Below are 18,835 nucleotides of genomic sequence, written 5' to 3' on the forward strand. Positions count from 1 at the left end.
TTCCCTCCCTCACCATCCAGAGGGCCAACCGCTTCTCTGGAGGGTTTCCTGCTTCTAACATATTTGAAGAAGCTTTTACTGTTCCCCTGAATGTTGCTGGCCATGCATTCCTCATAGTCTCTCTTGGTCTTCCGTATCACCTTCTTACACTTCTTTTGCTATAGTTTATGTTCCTTTTTATTCTCCTCATTAGGGCTAGACTTCCATTTATGGAAGGAAGCTTCCTTGCCCTTTACAGCCTCTCTAACTTGGCTGGTTAGCCATGTGGGCACCCTCCTGGATTTAGTGGAGCACTTCTTTCTTTGTGGTATACACCACTGCTGGGCCTCTATTACTGTTGTTTTAAGCAGCCTCCATGCACTGTGGAGAGAGTGGACTCTTTTTACCTTCCCTTTCAACCTCCTTCTAACCAGCCTCCTCATTTGAAGGAAGTCCGCCTGTCGGAAGTCAAGGGTTTTTGTGAGATTCAACAAGTAAGCTATTTACTGATTGAACAATTAATCCACTAACATTCAGTTATTGATAACTCTCATATTCCTTTTGAATCTTACTTTTGTTAGGTCCATTCCTAGCCTAACTTGTGATAAAAGGTGCATGATGACACTCTTGTGTTCTTCCACAGACTCTCCTTCAGCATCATCCTCTCGATCATCAAGAGGATCAAAAAGATCTGGAAAAAATTGCATTCAATACACACTTTACTGAAAAGCTAGAAAAGGTTTACAAATCCATGATATAATACACAGAACTAAATGGGCACTAACAAGTTATTTATTATCTACAGCTATTTACCTCTCCGTATATCTTGTTTAAAAAAAATAAAATTAGGCATATTTAAAATAACTACGCAGATGATAATTAGTACTTTCCACCACTATTGATATTCATATTTGATATTTAGGAAAGTTTGGCTTTTTTTCTATTGAAGTTATCAATTAAATAATTTGTACATGAGATATTGCAGACCCTGGATAGCTTGACAATCTCTCTTACCAGCATCGTTCGTCCCATTAGACATGGAAGAATTGAGGGACTCTGCTGTGTCTGGACGTTTCATACTACTTCCTGTACTGCTACGAGTTAGGACTGCCCCTGACCCTGAAGGGCTACAGAAAGATAGAAAGTTCTTATGATTCAATACATTTAGACTATTCCAAGAACAAGAACACAGACTTGAGGATTAACTGAGAAATGAACAAATCCCAAGAGACAGAATAAGTGGTTTCAAAAACTGGAAATGCAGATTAAATCAAGATGAATAACAGTTCACATTTAGTGCATCATATATATTCTAAGTTCTTTACGCATACAGGTACAGCCTATTTATCCATGTATTTTTTATCTGCGGATTTGTCTCAACACAAATGGGGTGGGGGTACTGAAAGACACAGATACCTTTGCCTCCTTTGCCCTGAGCTGGCATCTCAATCCTTTTCCAGGCAGCCCAAAACACTGCAAAAAGGCTCCGCCTCACCCAGGCAGGGAAATAGCCCTGGAGCCATGGAAGAGGCTCCCCTTGCAAAGGAACAGTAACATTCCAGGAGCCCCTGAGCCAGCCAAGGCTGAAGAGGGGAAGGGGGGGACCAAAAACCTCTGTAGCCAGAACACGTACAGCAAGGTGAAGCTCTCTCTATCTCACACACACACACAGGTGCTGTAGCAACAGAGGGGATTGCTTTAAAAACCTCAAAGTGTTTGCCGAGCCTTGGAGAGATAGGTGAGGGTGAGCAGAGAGCCAGACTACAAGTCCCAGAATGCTCTGGGGCAGAGGAGCTTCCATGATGGCTGTGGCCAGGGAGGGCTGCAGGAGCAGCGGCAGCAAAGAGGAGGAGGAGAACCTGCAGTGCTGTCGGGAGGCTGCCTGGGACACAGAGGACTCTCAAGCAAGCTCAGGATTCCATCTGTGAAAGGGGTAGGAGGGGAGAGGGGAAGGGATTGAGAACAGCTGCCTTAGTTTCCTTCCATCCGGAAGTATCAGGCTGCAGGATGTATTTGTGTAACTCTATGGGATTTGTCACAACTCGTTTTTTGTTAATCACGTCGAGTCACGGAACGGAACTAACGCAGATAAATAGGCTGTACCTGTATTCCCTCAGTAATTTGTTCTGTAGCCGTTAGCATTAGTCCCATATATTGCAGATAAGGAACTGAGCCTGAGCTGAGATTAACTTGCTTATCATAAAAACTTGCTGTTTTTATGACATGTGTTAATATGTTTTTATTTGTTTTAAATTATGTTTTTTAATCTGTTGTAAGCCGCCTTGAGTCCCTTCGGGGAGAAAGGCAGGGTAAAAATAAAGTTATTATTACTACTACTACTACCACCACCACCACCTAGCAAGTTCATGGCTGGAGTGAGGTTTCATCTAAAACCCCTCAGTGAGAATTCAAAATGCCATGAAGCCGGTTGTGTCTAGGGAGGCTGTGGTAAGCACAGTCAGAACCACCACTGACATCAGTGATGGAAGAGGGCATCTCCATGGAGGCCTCTCCTGTGACTAAGCTTAACTGCAACTATAAAGTATGTAAATGTGAAATACAGAGGACTCTCTTTATCTGGGGGATTGGCCTCTGTGAATTTGAATATTCACAGATCGAACCTCTGGCAGGAAGGCCTCAGAAAGCCTCCCAGATGCAACCAAGAGGCACTTGGGTTGGCAACTTCTGGTTGTGTCTGGAGATGATCTGAGGAATGGGGAAGCTGTGCACATTTGCTGGTGAAAACTGAAACTGCCTTCCAGTTGCATCTGGAGGAGGGGGGCTTCTGAGGAAGCTGGAAAGACATATGCAACTTCCGGAGGATTGAGCGTGGCTTTCAGGTAAGTACTTGTTGCACTGTGCAACCCCCCCCCCACCAGTGGATTTCATTATCTGTGGATAATGTACTCATGGAGGTCCTGGAAGGGATCCTCTATGGCACTGGTTCTCAAGGTTTTAGCACTGAGAGCCACTTTTTAGAATGAGAATCTGTCAGGACCTACCAGAAGTGATGTCATGACCAGAAGTGACATCATCAAGCAGGAAGAGTTTTAACAATCCTAGGCTGCAATCCTACCCACACTTACCCCGGCGTAAGCCCCATTGACTATCATTGTTAGAAACATATACACAATAGCCTGTTCAAAGCAGAGATCTGTAACATTTTCCCAAATGCATTAATATACCATATAGCATCAAGTCTAACAGATTAAAACTAAAATAATGAAATGAATGGGGACCCACTTGAAATTGGCTCACAACCCACCTAGTGGGTCCTTACCCACAGTTTGAGAAGTACTGCTCAATGGATACCAAAGGCCCACAGTAACTGCATATTCTCAATCAGGTTATACTGATAGAGGAAATACTGTATCTAGATTTTTCATCACTTACTCCAAGCATCTCTTTGGGGATGAGCTGCTCTGATAGAATTCATCAGCATCATAAAATTCATCTTCACTGCTAGAATAAGAAAAATCTGGAACTGTATTTGGAGAAAGATTGACATGGCTTGGAGAAGTTAAGCTGCTGCTGGGTGCCGACTGTCCACTTCCTGTAAAGATTGAGCAAACAAATTTTGTGTTGTATGTTTTAAACCAGTCTTTTCCACTATATCCGACAGAGTTCACAAAGTTCAGAGTTTATCACCATTTATTCTTTGCTTAATAAACAAAAATCAGAGGGATAAAAAAGATCCAATATATGACTCGGTGCAACTCTTTCCCCCTTTTCTTTCTCCATTCCTTCCCAACCATTCAATACCTCTAATTAAGACTGGAGAGCTATAAAAGAAAAGTGCAGGACAAATCAGGACAGGACAGACCCAAACACCTCATAAGTAACCAACCCCAATGGTTATAAAAGGTAGCAAACACCCTCAAGGGTTACTGGGGGGAAATTGTTTAAAGTTATAGATTTAGTTATCTGAATCAGTATGAGATACACATACCTAACAGTGCATTATATTGTAGATGCCTGAGCTGATCCTAAACAATTGAATACTGCTTATTTGCTTCCAGTCAAAATATGAAATATTAGTCCCTCTCCTTTCTTATCCCCTTCTGGCCTCAGTTTCCCCATTTCTGCCCTTTACCTTCAGAACAACCTCTTGCTTCACCTACCCTTCTTTGGTTCCTGTAACCTACTCTGTACCCTTCTTTAAGCCATTTCTGTTCAATGTTGTATATACACAACTGGGATCAAATGTGTACACCTGTGGGCTAGGCTGAAATGGATTAAGCTACCTTGCCTGTAAGGCTCTTTGGCTTCCCTGACTCCTGGGATCATGTTCATCCTATCTCACAATGCTAGCCTGGTCCCTGTGAGGTTTAAATTTCTCCCATTCCCAGAAACTGGAAGTTCTGAGAGCTTTGTTCTATGAGCATTTGGACTCTTGTGAACATTTCCTAACATCACAGTTCAGTCTATTAACATTAGAGGTTTCACTCCCACTGGCACAATATATACAGATTCTACATAGCACACAAAATTCTTAACTATTGAACCAGCTTTCTTCTCTCTCCCCGAGTGAACTCTGTTCCAACTACAAACTGCCCAGAGACTGGAGAAGCAAAAGGAAGTTTATCTTGGCCTCCAACAAGGACCAGAGGAATAAAGAGGTTCCCAGGTTATCTTGCACTGTTGTTTCTGGTAAGCCATCTTAGAGATCATTTTGATAAAAATGAAGGCTATACAGTATACTTAAAAATAAGCATGTAGTCATCAATGCTGTTGTGAACAGAAAGCTGCTTTCTGAAGAAGCTGCTTAAGACAGACCATACCAACAGCATCAGAGAAAAATTGAAAGTGTATGCCAGCAGAAAAAGAGGCTCTTCTCATCTAAGTCATGTACTTCAGAATTAGTCTGAAAGCAGTTTTTGTTTATGAGTAGTACAACAGAGCACCATAGTGACAGCTTAAGCTGCTGGTAGCTGCCACAAGCCTCGTAAGAGCCGACTATGCCCATAAAGTTAGTGTTCTGACCACCTGCCCAGCTAGTTGGCTATTTAACTTGATGCCATCTATGCTTGACGACAGTAGCAGACAGCTCTGTTTAGCTGTTCTCTAGCAACTTGCAGGGATTTACTTCTATGCTCCCACACAGTAACTTTACATTGTTAGTTCACAGGCTCAACTACAGCTAAAAGCTCCTTGAAGGAAAGATACCTGAGTGATCAATCATCAACAGATCAAAAATTACTGGGAAGCATCCTGATTTCACATTTCCATAATGTGTGCCAATGCAAACCACCTTGCCCACTAATGCATAGATGGGGTAAGGGTACTCCCCTGCTATGCTTCATCCCTAATCCTTAGCAATGGCTTTTCAAGGGGTTCAGGGTCTTCAGTGGGAAGGTGGTTTGCTCTTGCGTGATCATAAATTCAGGAAGCGACCTGCTGTTTAAAACTTTGGCCAGGTTTTCATGTATCCCCAACCAAAAGGATTTCCCAATAACACATGTGACACTCCACTAAAACACAGATTTCATATATAAAATCTCCAAAAATACAATTTCCATATACCTGTACTATTTGGTGTTGGAGTCTGGTGATTTCCAAGTAATGCTACAACAGGTCCAACTGGTAAAGATGAAGGTCGCTGCTCTGACTTGCAAAGCTGAGCTGGTTCTGAAAAATATTAAAGACATTAACTGACATGGTGCATGCATAATTCTTCAGGTATTCTGTTGTTCTAGGACATAATCCTAGTTAAAGTATCTATTTTACAAATCTACCCACTGCATAACATAACCAGAGCTATCCCTGCTAATTCCTATGTTTGGCTACAGAGATGCATAGATGAAGATCAAGACAGGGACTGCAACAGGCGATATGAAATGGAATGAACCAAACTGAATCAGAAATTCCCTAAATTTTATAAAAAAAATCATCCACTAGAACAGGGATCTCTAAACTTTTCGGCCGAAGGGCCACATCAAATATCTGGCATAGTATCAAGGGCCGGAAAAAAAATTAAATATAAAATTTAAATACATTAGAGCTGGAACTTGAATGAATGAATGAATGTCCAGGATTTCTCCAATCAAAAAACACAGCCCAAGAAATAAAGCACACACTTAAATGGGCCCCCATTCCCCCACCTCACAAGCACAACTCTGGTTGTGTTTCGTCAACTGGGCCAGAGGCTCTCAGGGGATCAGAGGCTGGTCGCGGGCCGGATAGAGGCTCTCCGTGGGCCGCATCTGACCCCCAGGCCGGGGTTTGGAGACCCCTGCACTAGAAGAAGAAAGTCAAATACATAATTAGCAAGGAAAAACATTAGCCCCCTTTTTTTAAAAAAGCAGCAGCAGAACACTAAAAGCATGTGAATTATATAAACCGAGGCACAACATTTGTGCTTGTAACTGTATTCTGTGAATACATGCATGGATTAAACTGGGGGAAAACTGTATTCAAGAGTGACAGCTGATAGCTGTCTGGTAGCATCTGGTAGAACTGGTAGCATCTACAATTACTGCCATTAACTGTTCTATTTATTGTTTCAGACAAACATTTTTTCAAGTTTTAAAAAAAATATATACTGTACCTGGAGGTAAGACAGTTTGGGTAGGCATTGTGCTGATCACTGAAGATTCCAAAAGACTAGGTTGATATATTGCATCAACAGGGTTAATAGTGCTCTGTGACACACACAAAAAGTTAAAACTTTTTTTGAGAAACATATTGAAACATGATCTGTTTAAGAACTTTCGAAGTGCTATAGCAAAGTCCTGAGAGAAAAGCAACAGTGACAGTAGAATAGTAAAAAATATTTTCCAAGCATTAGTAAGCTGTATGGAATAGTGATAATTGTGCAGTTTTGCATTAACATTGAATTTCATTGGTGCAAACATCAGCACTCCTCTAAAAAGCCTTGAATTATCAGTTTCAATTTTTAAGCATTACTGACATCAAAAACTACAGGATGACAGATGGGGTCTGTTTTATATTCATAAACTTTGGGAACGATCCACAATATCAGTAGCACATGAACAAAGTTTCATGTTTATCCATCAGCAGAAGTAACTATACACTGTCGAACCGATCACAAGAAGATCTGCCAGCTGACTGAATGTAAAGGATTTGTACTGATGTTATTTATTATTATTATTATTATTATTATTATTAACAACAGTATTTATATACCGCTTTTCAACTAAAAGTTCACAAAGCGGTTTACAGAGAAAAATCAAATAACTAAATGGCTCCCTGTCCCAAAAGGGCTCACAGTCTAAAAAGATGCAAAAGAATACCAGCAGACAGCCACCAGAACAAACACTGCTGGGGTGAGATGGGCCAGTTACTCTCCCCCTGCTAAAAAAAGGAGCACCCACTTGAAAAAGTGCCTCTTACCCAATTAGCAGGGATACAAGGAATTTAACAAGGAACATATTCAACACATGAAGCTCATTAGAATAAATATCTTCAAAAAAAAATCTCTTCACAAACTGCCATACTTGCCAAACCCTGATACAGGATTTAATTCTCTCTAAATTAGTGAAGAATCTATTTAGGACATAAATCTGTGCTACCTTACAGAAAAAAGTCTGCAACACTTCTGGACTGTTAGTTCAAACATAGATTAAGCTGGACATTCCCTATATGTGGCAAGGGTGTAAGATGTGAACACAGAGCAGTCCTCAATAAGGGCACAGAGGATGTTTTATCAATCAAATAGGATTTTGAATCAGCACATTCTTCCCTAGGGACAACTCTTAAAACTGTAAACAAATAACAAAACTAATGGTTTATGAAAGGTATACAGGTTATGTTTTTGTTTCTAAGATGCAACACTTTTGTTTCTAAGATGCAACACTAAGATGCAACACATCAAATCAAGTGTTCTGGTTTGTGCATCTATTTAAATATGTCATATGCCATCTTCCATTTTAAAAACTAAGACACCCAAGGCGGTTCACAATAAATAGCACACAATACAGGGTGTCTTGCATTATCTGTGGGGGTTCCATTCCTGGAGCCCCCCAGAGATAAGGAAACTCACAGAAAATATAAAGCACAATAAATAGAATACAAGAAAAACTAGGGATACAAATACTTTAAAATGCAGCATGTATAAAAGATAGAACAAAACAGGGAAACAGCTACTTATGGGGGTGGGAACCACTAGAACAGGGATGGGAACAAACCGAGGACATGTAGGCAACACCACCTGCCACTTCCAGGTTCTCCCTGCACCGCTGCTGACTACAGGGAGATAGTGAAAAACCCTCTTGTACCTTACCCACAGCAGTTGAGGCAAGGAGACCTTGCCTTACCAATAGGTCTCCACTGGTCACCACCCTCCTTAAGGGGATAAGATTTTTAAAATGTGGTACTTCGGAGGGTCCCAACCCCCAGGTTGGGAACTGCTGCACTAGAGGGAGAAGTCTAAACCAAAAGCCCTTATCAGCCCTTATCAGAAGGTCACTAGAAAAGAGGCAGTTTTCAACTCCATTAAAAGGGAATTCTAGTTGTGTCATGACCAGAGGAAATCCTCTCCCTCTGCCACCAACCTAGCCTCAATCAGTGGCTGCATAGGCAGGAGGATCCCCCCCCCATCCCAGATGACAGGATGTCATATGGGAAGAGTTGTCTTTCAGATTGCCCCAAACTGTAAAAGGCTTTAAAGGTCACAATCAGTACCTTGACTTGTGCCTGAAAATGAATTGGCAGCAAGTGCAGCCATAGGAGCAGTGGTTCAGTCAAAATGCTACACCCTCATAATCACAAGCCACCACACTCTGCACTAAATGCAGTTTCTGGATGGTCCTCTAGGGCTGTCCCATGGACTTTCCAGCACTGCTTTCCAGCACTGACATAAGGGCAATGCAGCTCAGAGGTAAGGGAATAAACATTCCCTTACTTTGAGGAGGCCTCTGTGAGTGACACCCAGTTGCAGGATGCAGCACATGTCCCATTGGCACCACTATGCCAGAGCTGGAAAGCACTGACATAAGGGGTTAGGATTGCGCCCCGAGTCTTGATGTTACAGGTGCGTGGACCACTGTGGTCATTACTGATAGACTCAAGTAGGGGCACAGATGACGCGCCAGATGAGGCTGGGCACATGCCGCCAGCTACCACTGCTACCTGATTGTCAAGGATCAGCAAGAAATCCAGGAGGACACCCAAACTGTGAACCTGCTCCTGCAGAGGGAGTTAAATCCCATTCAGAACAGGTCAATAAACCAATATCTGTATTGCAGTCTGGACCAAGATGACCTGATTTGTCCAGATGTAATTTCAGCTTGTTTACCCTCAACCAATCCCCTACTGCCTCCAGGTGGCACCTTAGGATGTTCACAGCCTCCCTGAGATGACATGGTATGATAAGTGGCGTTTGCTTGTTAGCAACACAAAACCCCAAAACTCATCTCTCCCTGTTGTTTCACGTAGATGTGAAACATGGGGGACAAGATAGATTCCTGTGGCACTCCACAAGCCAGAGTACTGAACAGGAGTCTTCCACTACCACTTGTAGAATCTGTCAGCTAAAGCAGTGCCCCCAAGTCCCAACCCAGCCAACTGAACTAGGAAGACACTGTGGTCAAAAGCCATGGAATGCATCCCCCATCTAGGCCCCAGTGCAGATCATCCGCCAAATTAACCAAACTGGGGGAGAACGACCCCTCTTGGCTCATTCAACTACGTCTCAATTATACATACCAGATTGGCACCTCCCTCCAGGGCTAAGTTCTGGATTTGGGTGGACTCACTGCTTACCAACCTGGCATTAAAAATTGCCAGAAATAAACACAGAAAATATAAATACAGAAATTAAATATAAATACAGAAATTAAAGCAGTGGAAGCTTAAATATAAATAAAGAAATTTTAAAAATACAGAAATTAAAACAACTGAAGCTTCTAGCTGGAGGTGTCACTCCTAGGACCACCAAGGGTCCAAAGGTTGGAGAAGGATCAGAAAGTGGGTTCGTGTGCCTATGATTAACTCTCCTTCTCTTGCAACAGCCAGTCAAACCCCCACCACCATACCTTTCCTGACCCATTACTGTCAAAATGGTTGTGCCAGTACCTCCTCCCATCCACTCCCTGTACAAAAAAAAAGCACACCTCCCTCCTGACAGGAAACAATACTGTCTCCACTCACCACCAAATCCACCTCTCCCAATGAAAGACAAGATCTTGGAGACAAATAAAATTAACTTTCATTATGTTATTGCATTAGTCATATTTACTTGACTTACTTTACAGGCTGTGTTTTATATACAGTTTTTTTTTTTACTTTTATATATAAGTTTTTTAGATATTAAAATTTTTTATCCATCTCACTACTGAAACCCTGTGCACCTTTGCAGTCTCCTCTTTAGGCTCTTGCATTTGGCACCTTCCTGTTTCTTCAGGAAGCAGAAAGGTACCCATGTATGTCCTCCTTAATACACGTAATGAAACACTTGAGATGTAATATGCCTGCATCCCATAAACAAAGTGATAGAAAAATTGGGGGAATCAGGCATATTATGTGATCAGTCTGTACCTGCTATATCACACAGAACAGTATGCAGATACCATATTACGTAATAAATCACCGTTATCAATCAAGAAAACAGCAAGGTGTTTCATTTTATTAATGTTTCTTCAAACTTTATCAACAGAATTCTAAATTTGTGAACTGCACATTTAACTTATAGCACTTTAAAAGACCATTATGAAACAACTTTTGCCATGTAGAACACAGCATGTGTAAGTAAATCAGGACAAGTTCAGACAGCAATGTGCGCCTAATTCAATTCATTTATAACTCAAATTATTAGAAATAGGTAGAAACTGAATTGAGCATGAACTTCCAAAACAGTGAGATAAAAACAAAAAAGAAAATGCAAGATCTTGACAATATGAGGGAAAAGGGAAAGAATTCAAGAGTAATACAAGCAGGTGAGTTATCTTTGCACATCATTGATAAGACAGTTTGCAAAGCACATTTGGCAAAGATTGTTAAGAGAATAAATGCAGAATAGTGAAACGTTTGACAAGTGACTCAAGGTGCTGAAAACTATTTCTTGCAGCAAACAGTCTCCATTTTAAAAATATGGCAGGAAAGCTAATGAGACTTGATTACAGTACCTTTCAGGGGAGGAAGAAGTACTAGAAACTGAACAACTAAATTCTAAGCAGCATAGCAAATTCAGATGAAAAGTGATTAAGAACTGGACAAGCTAGGGAACTGCCAATTACAAAAGCTAGTACAACTTGTTTGTTATGCTTGTGTGACCAGTACAAAGATGTGGATGATGCTCAAATCAAATCATAAATATTCCAAATTGCTTTAGAAATCTTAATTTATTTACGATTTTTCTATTTTGCCTTCCCTCATCAAATGAAGGAAATTCAAGGTGGCTTACATCACTAATTAAAACAATAAAGATTACAGAAATTGCAAACATACAATGCCGACAATAATAATAGGAACAGCCATCAGCTAAAAAACAAACCAGCAAAAGAAGTGGCAGGGGTTACTACTACAATAAAAAAAAAACTTTAAGAAAGGTTTCTTACGTTTCTGCCCCCAAAAGAGTGATTAAATTTAAGCATTTTGTGATTCTATGCAGTTGACCAAATGGGTGTGCCAATCAATTGGCAAGGCTTAGGTGTAGGTATTGCAGAAACTGTGAACATCTGTACTCTAAATTTCTCCACAGTATAGGCAAATTTATCATTTGGTCTCCTGCTGTAATAAATGTTACCTCTGGTTAACCTCACAAGACTAGCCATGAACTGAGTGCCTAGGAAGGTATAGCAAAAAGGAGCAATGAACTGGGAGCCCCATATCTGCAATTTCTGAATATAGGTATCCGAGGATGTGGGGGACCCCCCCCCAAATGCCCATTCAATTATTTTAAAAAGTTGTCATGGTAAAAATCAACTTGCTTTAAAAAGCCAATTTTTACCCCGGTAATTTTTTAAAATGATTTAATGGGTGTGCGCAACAGGTGTGGGGGGTAACCTCCCAGCCCGGTGAGCCCCTCCCATTAATGGGGTTAGCCCCGTGCCCATTAAACTATTTTAAAAACTTACCAGGGCACCTTCTTGTTTAAACAGGCTGCCTTCGCAACCTGTAAAGGAACAGCAGTGATGTCTTATTTATTTATTTATTGGATTTGTATTCCGCCTTTCTCCCCGAAGGGCACCCAAGACGGAAGACCCAAGTCTTCCTGTTGACTGCTACTGCTTAAGGAGAACACCACATCCTTCTCCTTAAGCAGCCAAAATGGTTAAAGAGAACAGCAGTAAGGTCAACAGGAAAATCTCACTGCTGTTCCTACTGGCTGCAAAAGCAACCTGTTTAAATAAGGAAGTTCCCTATTAAGTTTTTAAAATAGTTTAATGGGTGCAGGGGGTTGCCCCCCCACATGCCTCCCCCCCACCCATTATATTGTTTTCACACTTGACTCAATTTTCGCCCCTGTGAGTGTTTAAAAAATGGTGTAATGGGTGCATGGGCAAGCTACGGGGGTGGAGGGGAGGCATTCCCAAGTTGGTAGGGCAAATCTGGAAGTGTTCACAAAAGTGTTAGACAATTCTCCACAGACCAATAACAATGCCCGTTTGATGCAGCATCAGCACAGTATTAGCAGATAACAAGAACAGAGTTGCAGATAATGCAGAGATGGTGGCAATTTTGCCTCTCGAAGATAAGTGAATTCATACACAACTAATTGTACCTACATCCATTTAACACAAATGGGATTTACTTCTGGGCAGTCATTGCACTGTAAGTCTAATTCACAGATGTAACAATGGTTTTCAAGTAAAATCATCTCTTATTTCCTAGTAACAGTCTTACTGCATACACCTCAAAGCACCCACCCTCCCCATCTTCCTGATCTACTTTTCACAACTACCTTACATCAGCTGATACAACAGTAACAAGAGCAAAGCCTATGCTTGTTTACTCATAAGTAACTCCCACTGTCTTCAAATGAGGATTACACTCACAAAAGTGAGCACAGGATTACAGTCTCAGCTGTAAAAGGCAAACTTAAAAGAGTTTTGAATGGGAAGCCTGGCTATAAAACACTACTGCTGTGAACAGTTATTTGAGCAGTACTGATGAAGGATTATAATTGGAAGACAGAAGTTAGGTTGACTTCCATTTTTAAACGTGCACTCCAATAGCTATATATGCTTGATATCCAGGCTTCTGCTGATTTTCAAGCAGCACAGTTTTAGTTTTAGAATTATGTGCAAAGAGTTTGAGCAAATGGATATAAAACAGAGCATATTCTGTGTTCTATGAGGATGCTTGGGAATTTGTAGAAGTTCAAAATGGTGTATACTGGAAATTCAATATGATTCTTTTGCTATGCATGCCACACGATATTGCAGAAGCAAAGTTACTTAACCACAGATCCACTGTCAAAGCAATAATTATGCCTCTGCGAACTGTCAATCTCCTTTCTTCCCAAAAAGTAAAGATGGCCAAATATCCTAAGGATATCAAATACTTAACCCAATGAATGATACCAAGTACCCAATATCTCATTTTCAAACTGTATATGTAGTAAAACATTCACTTGGAATTCCCACTACAAAACCAGGACACACACAAATTCATCCATGAAGCAGCATTTAATACCTGTAAACCCATACAATTAGAAACCAATACTTCAATCCTGCAGAGCTAGCTCTGCTACTACTCATTTCTAAAACAATTATGAAATTTCTTAGGTACTATCTTCTGTTTCTCAGGTGTAAGATTATACAGGTGGGGCCTGTTTACACGTGGATTTTATGTCCATGGATCTGGCCCAACATGGATTCCCCAGACCCATGTTGGGCCAAACTTGGCCCCACCTGAATCTTCTCCTCTGGAGGGCTTTCTGAAGCCTGCAGAGGCAGCATGGGTCCATGTGGCCATTTCTGCCAAAAAAAAAGCAGAACTTCCAGTTTCCTGAGGGTTTTTGGTTTCGCCCCTTTGGAGAGCTTAAGGGGCCAAAGATAACAGATTTGATTATCTACAGTTTTTGGTTTCCACGGGGGTGGGGGGCGTTCCTGAGAAAAGATCCCCCGTGGATACCAAGGCCCCACCCGTATTCACAAAAAGCATTCATAATGAAAATTTGTTCTTGTAAAGTAGGCCTGCATTCTTTCTACTGCACTTGCTAGCATAGGTTCCGATCCTAAGCTCTTTCCAGGGTTTGGGGAGTTTAAAATGCTTTTCCATGTTTCAGCAATGGAAAACAGTGAATTGTTCAGATAGATCCTAGCTAAAAAATAAGCAAGAGTAACACACCTAAAAAAAATTTGTTCTCCTTTAGTTCAAGTTACATGTCAACACTGGTGCCTCAAAAATTCAAAGTATACCATGAAAAGGAGTAATTGAGGACAAGTATACATATGGGAGAGAGAGAAATAGAAGCAACCAAGTGTATAAACAAAGCAACCTGGTAAAACATTTTTCTCCTGTATTTCAGGACCAAAGTTCTAAAGAAACGTCATTCTGACAGAGTTAATTTTAAGTATCATTAGATTGAATTCAGTGATCAATTTATTCCTACCCACGAGAGTGGTTTTAATTTGCTTCATTAATGAAAGAAGCATCCCAATACAAGAGGAAAAGTTGAAATTTAAGTATTCTTATCTAAGATGGTGGGGATGAATTTGAGAAGCTTAAGGAAACTGACAAATATAGGTATTTAGATGCGACTCAGAGACAGGAGGAAAGAAAGAAATACAAAAAATGAGTAGAAGTTCCCTTGTTCACATGATTGCAGCTTTAATGTTCTGCAGAAATAAAAGGATAAAAGATTAGGATTTAAACTTACTATCATTCCATCTGCGTGCTTCTCCTCATTAGTTTGGTCCTTAGGGAAAAATGTTAAAAATATTAACATATCAATGGTTATGTTTTTGCTTAAGTGAGAATGACACACATTTCTCTGAGAGGACTTCCTGGAAATATCCTTTCAAAATCCTTTCAAGGAGGGGGACAAAAATCATTTGAACATTTGAAACCTCTTCTTTATATTACATTGTCATGATCTTGCATTAGTCCGCTATCCTATTTCTAGCAATGGCAGAGATATATCATAATGTAAAGTACCAGTTACAAATTTAGTAATATTTACTATTACTAAATATTAGAGAGGCAACTCTAAATGCTTAATTAAGCAATTTCAAGGAGAAATTTCTTCACACTGCTCTTTACTAGTTTGGAAAATATCTCCATATAAACATCTAGTAAAAAGTTATAATATGCCATGGTTTTCAAAACTATTTCTGAAGTTTATTTTGCTATGGTAACCTGCAGTGGGCCCTCTTTATCCATGAGTTTGGCACCCACAGATTTGCTTCAACACAGGTGCTGACTCTGCACCTAGGGTTGATTACCCAATTTTTACAGGTAGGAGAGGACCTCCCAGATGTGACCTGATCGTGTCACGTCTAGTCATGTCTGGTTGTGTTCTGAGGCACAGAGAGCTCAGCACTTCTGGTCACATCCAGGAGATCCTTGAGACCCTCCCTGTGGATTTGATTATCTACTGAAAATATACAGGAGGGCCGGGAACAGATCTCCCATACTCAGTTCCTCACTGTATACTGTTCCTCACTGTACAGCATTTGCAGTGAAATAATATGCATGCTACACCAAATACAAATCTAATACATACTTTTTTACAATACAATAATAATCATACAAAATGTATTGTTTCAATATTAATAATAATTATTAATATTACAATAATACAAGATGTATTATTTCAGTGACCAGAGGTATAATATTAGCCAGTTTTTAACAAAAGAGATTAACAACAGGGTGCAATAACTCCTAAGAAATGTCCCTGGTTGAAGATGACAGAAATTTGCACACATCTCAATCAAGGGTATTCTGAAATCAGCATTTGAAAATTTATTGGGTTAAGAGTATCCAGGATTAAAATACATGCAGGCAGATCATACCATGGTATAAGGAGGGAGCAGAGAGGGATAGTTTGCTCAAGCAAACATGCTATCCTACAGTGCTGCAGTCTATTTCCACTAGTTTAATAGCAGCTAAGGGAATAATAGCTGGCAAATGTTTTTAATACACACACACACACACACACACACACACACACACCCCTCTACTCATTTTGTAGGAGTTATTAACAGTACTTGATTCAAAAATCTAATACAAACTCAGGTATAAAATGCTTCCAGTGTATTGTAAGCTAAAGGTTTTTTAAAAACTATAAATCACACAATTTATAGAATACAGGTGCAGCCTATTTATCCATGGACGTTTTATCTGCAGCTTTGTCTCAACGAGAATGGGGTGGGGGTGCCGAAAGTCACACACACCTTTGCCTCCTTTGCCCTGCACTGGCGTCTGGATCCATTTCCAGGCAGCCCAAAACACTGCAAAAAGGCTCTGCCTCGCCCAGGCAAGGAAATAGCGCTGGAGCCTTGGAAGAGGTTCCCCTTGCAGAGGAACAGTAACACTTCTGGAGCCCCTGAGCCAGCAAAGAGGCTGAAGAGGGGAAGGGACGGCCAAAAATCTCTGTAGCCAGCACATGTGCAGCATGGAGCTCTCTCTCTCTCTCTCTCTCACTCACACAGTGGCAGGTGTGGAAGCAACAGAGCTAATTGCTTTAAAAAAAACCAGGAGTGTTTGCCAAATTTTCCCCCCCCCCATTGAGATGGTGCAGGCCATCACGGACACAAGCAACCCCCCCATGGTACAGGCAATCACCGACACAAGCAAGCCTTCCCACCAAGCATGAGATTTAGCCTACAATCCTCTCCACACTTTCCTGGGAGTAAGCCCCATTGAATATAATGGGGCTTACTTCTGAGTAGATAGGGCTGGACTCTTAAAAGATCAGCATCCCATGTGAAAGAAGCTGGGTAGCTGGCAATGGGGAGGGCTGAGTACGGAGGGGAGGGGATTGATAACAGCTGCCTTAGTTTCCTTCCATCCAGAAGTGTCAGGCTGCAGTGTATTTGTGTAACTCTATGGAATTTAGCACAACACCTTTTCTGTTAATCTCGCCGAGTCACAGAACAGAACTAACACAGCTAAATAGGCTCCACCTGTACAGTCTGACCACTGTATTTGCAGGAGATCCATTCCTGGACCCCTGCGGCTACAAAAACCCACAGGTCTAGTCACAGGACCTCCATAGGAAGTATACTGAGCCCCGCAGAGGTCTCTGCAGGCTCCCAGACACGACCAGAGAACATCACTGGTCGCGTCCAGGAGCTCAGGTCCGACTTCCATCATGGATTCAGAAACTGCAATTAGATAAAACTGTGGGTCCCAAATCTGTGTATATGGAGGCGGGACCTGCATATCTTGATTACTCGATTTTTATAAATAGGAGAGGTTGGTAGGATTTGGATAAAATCCAGTATATACTTTTGGGTACGGAGGCAGGAAACACAATGTTGCAATCTTCTTAAAGAAGATTGTAAAGAGGTGTAGCATAAGACATGATGGAACTGTATGTGTAGGTTAGATGGGATTTTATTGTTACATTGCTTTTGCGATGTTTAATTATGCCAATAAAAGTTCTGACTGATTGATTACCCAGGACACAAACAGATTGAAACATGGGCAATTGCTACATATATCAGAACATTTTACAGAACAAAAGGCCATTCATTCGTGTTACAAACACACAGTACAGATCCAGATAAACCTAATTAGCAGTATCCTTTCATTTCACAACTGGCATTCAGCTGTCCTTAAAAGAGAATTGGATGCACCACAACCCAACCAAAGAAACAGTATTTTAAATATGCCTCTCCTCCAAGTTAAGAATTTACAGGGAAAAAAATGTATTTACTACCATAAGCAGTACAAATTTAACAAGAATGGCAATAAGCATGCCAGGACACACATTCCTCAGCAACACAACATAGTCTTCCAGTCTATATTTTGACACTGTGAAGCTGGCCACATCATATAAGAGAGTTTGCCTACCTAGAAATGTGAGTTTCTGATTTAAGTTTTTGACATCATCACTCTCACTGTCACAGAATTAATATTCTAAAGAACCACATTTTATGCATATAGATTAAAAAAATTTTTTTCAAAGAATTACTACATGACAATCAAAATATAGTAAAATTGAGCAATGCTACCATCACCCATATTAAATGGACACTTGCAAATTTCTACCAATACACAAGGTTTTTTCCTCCGATATTTACTTGTAAAACACTGCAGTCTTTATACAACTAATATGGTGCAAATGTAAGACAACTAATTAATGAATTATTCTAGTCCAGCAGTTCCCAAACTGTAGGTCCACTGCCCTATTGGTCCAGTGGCCCACGATTCAATTTTTGGCAGGCTGCAAAACTGACAAGGCAGATTAGGCTATGTTCATCAAAGGTTAAACAACCAGCTACGGGGGGGGGGGGGTGGAGTACTGGTCCAATCACCATTATAGGCTTTAGAAGCTGGTAAAATGAAACTTTTTGGGGAGTGGGTACTGATACTAAATAGTATGGGAAACACTGCCCTAGTCAATCAAGTGAAGAGGATGAACAAGCATGCGTAAAGAATCATCAGAGTACACAAAAATCAGAAACAAGTGTGTTCCATGCACATGTCAATCAATTGACACGTATCTGTTGACATCTCTATAAGATGCTTCTGGGTGACAGAAAATACACTTGATCAGACAGGCAACAGCAAGTTATGCAACCATTAAGTTTCTTTTTAGTTAACTGCCAACTTTTAGACCTGATGTTATTGTCATATTATTTTGTGGAATAACTACTGCTTTCATCATGTGGCAACAGCAAAGCCAGAACAATAGCCTTATTTGAGAGTGGAACTAAGACCTAGAAGAGCCAGGTTCAAATTTCTACTCTGCCATTAAGCTTCCTAGGTGACCTTGGGAAGG

At 40.8% G+C, this 18,835-nt stretch overlaps 1 protein-coding gene across 4 annotated transcripts in view; it reads right to left on the bottom strand.

Annotated features, from left to right (window-relative positions):
- The window catches only part of OSBPL9 (oxysterol binding protein like 9), a 76,227-nt gene that overhangs the window by 10,806 nt on the left and 46,586 nt on the right, over positions 1-18,835 (bottom strand). For 3 of the 4 annotated variants that reach the window (XM_066623838.1, XM_066623841.1, XM_066623840.1), the window contains 6 exons: positions 14,765-14,803; positions 6,527-6,620; positions 5,503-5,607; positions 3,373-3,532; positions 994-1,106; positions 552-670 (listed from right to left, as the gene is read on the bottom strand). In XM_066623838.1, the coding sequence (XP_066479935.1) occupies positions 552-670; positions 994-1,106; positions 3,373-3,532; positions 5,503-5,607; positions 6,527-6,620; positions 14,765-14,803 (630 nt within the window). The remainder of the gene's footprint in view (positions 1-551; positions 671-993; positions 1,107-3,372; positions 3,533-5,502; positions 5,608-6,526; positions 6,621-14,764; positions 14,804-18,835) is intronic. The other variant, XM_066623839.1, reaches the window with a different exon arrangement.

Source organism: Tiliqua scincoides, chromosome 4 (genome assembly GCF_035046505.1).
Source record: "Tiliqua scincoides isolate rTilSci1 chromosome 4, rTilSci1.hap2, whole genome shotgun sequence".
NCBI lineage: Eukaryota > Metazoa > Chordata > Lepidosauria > Squamata > Scincidae > Tiliqua > Tiliqua scincoides.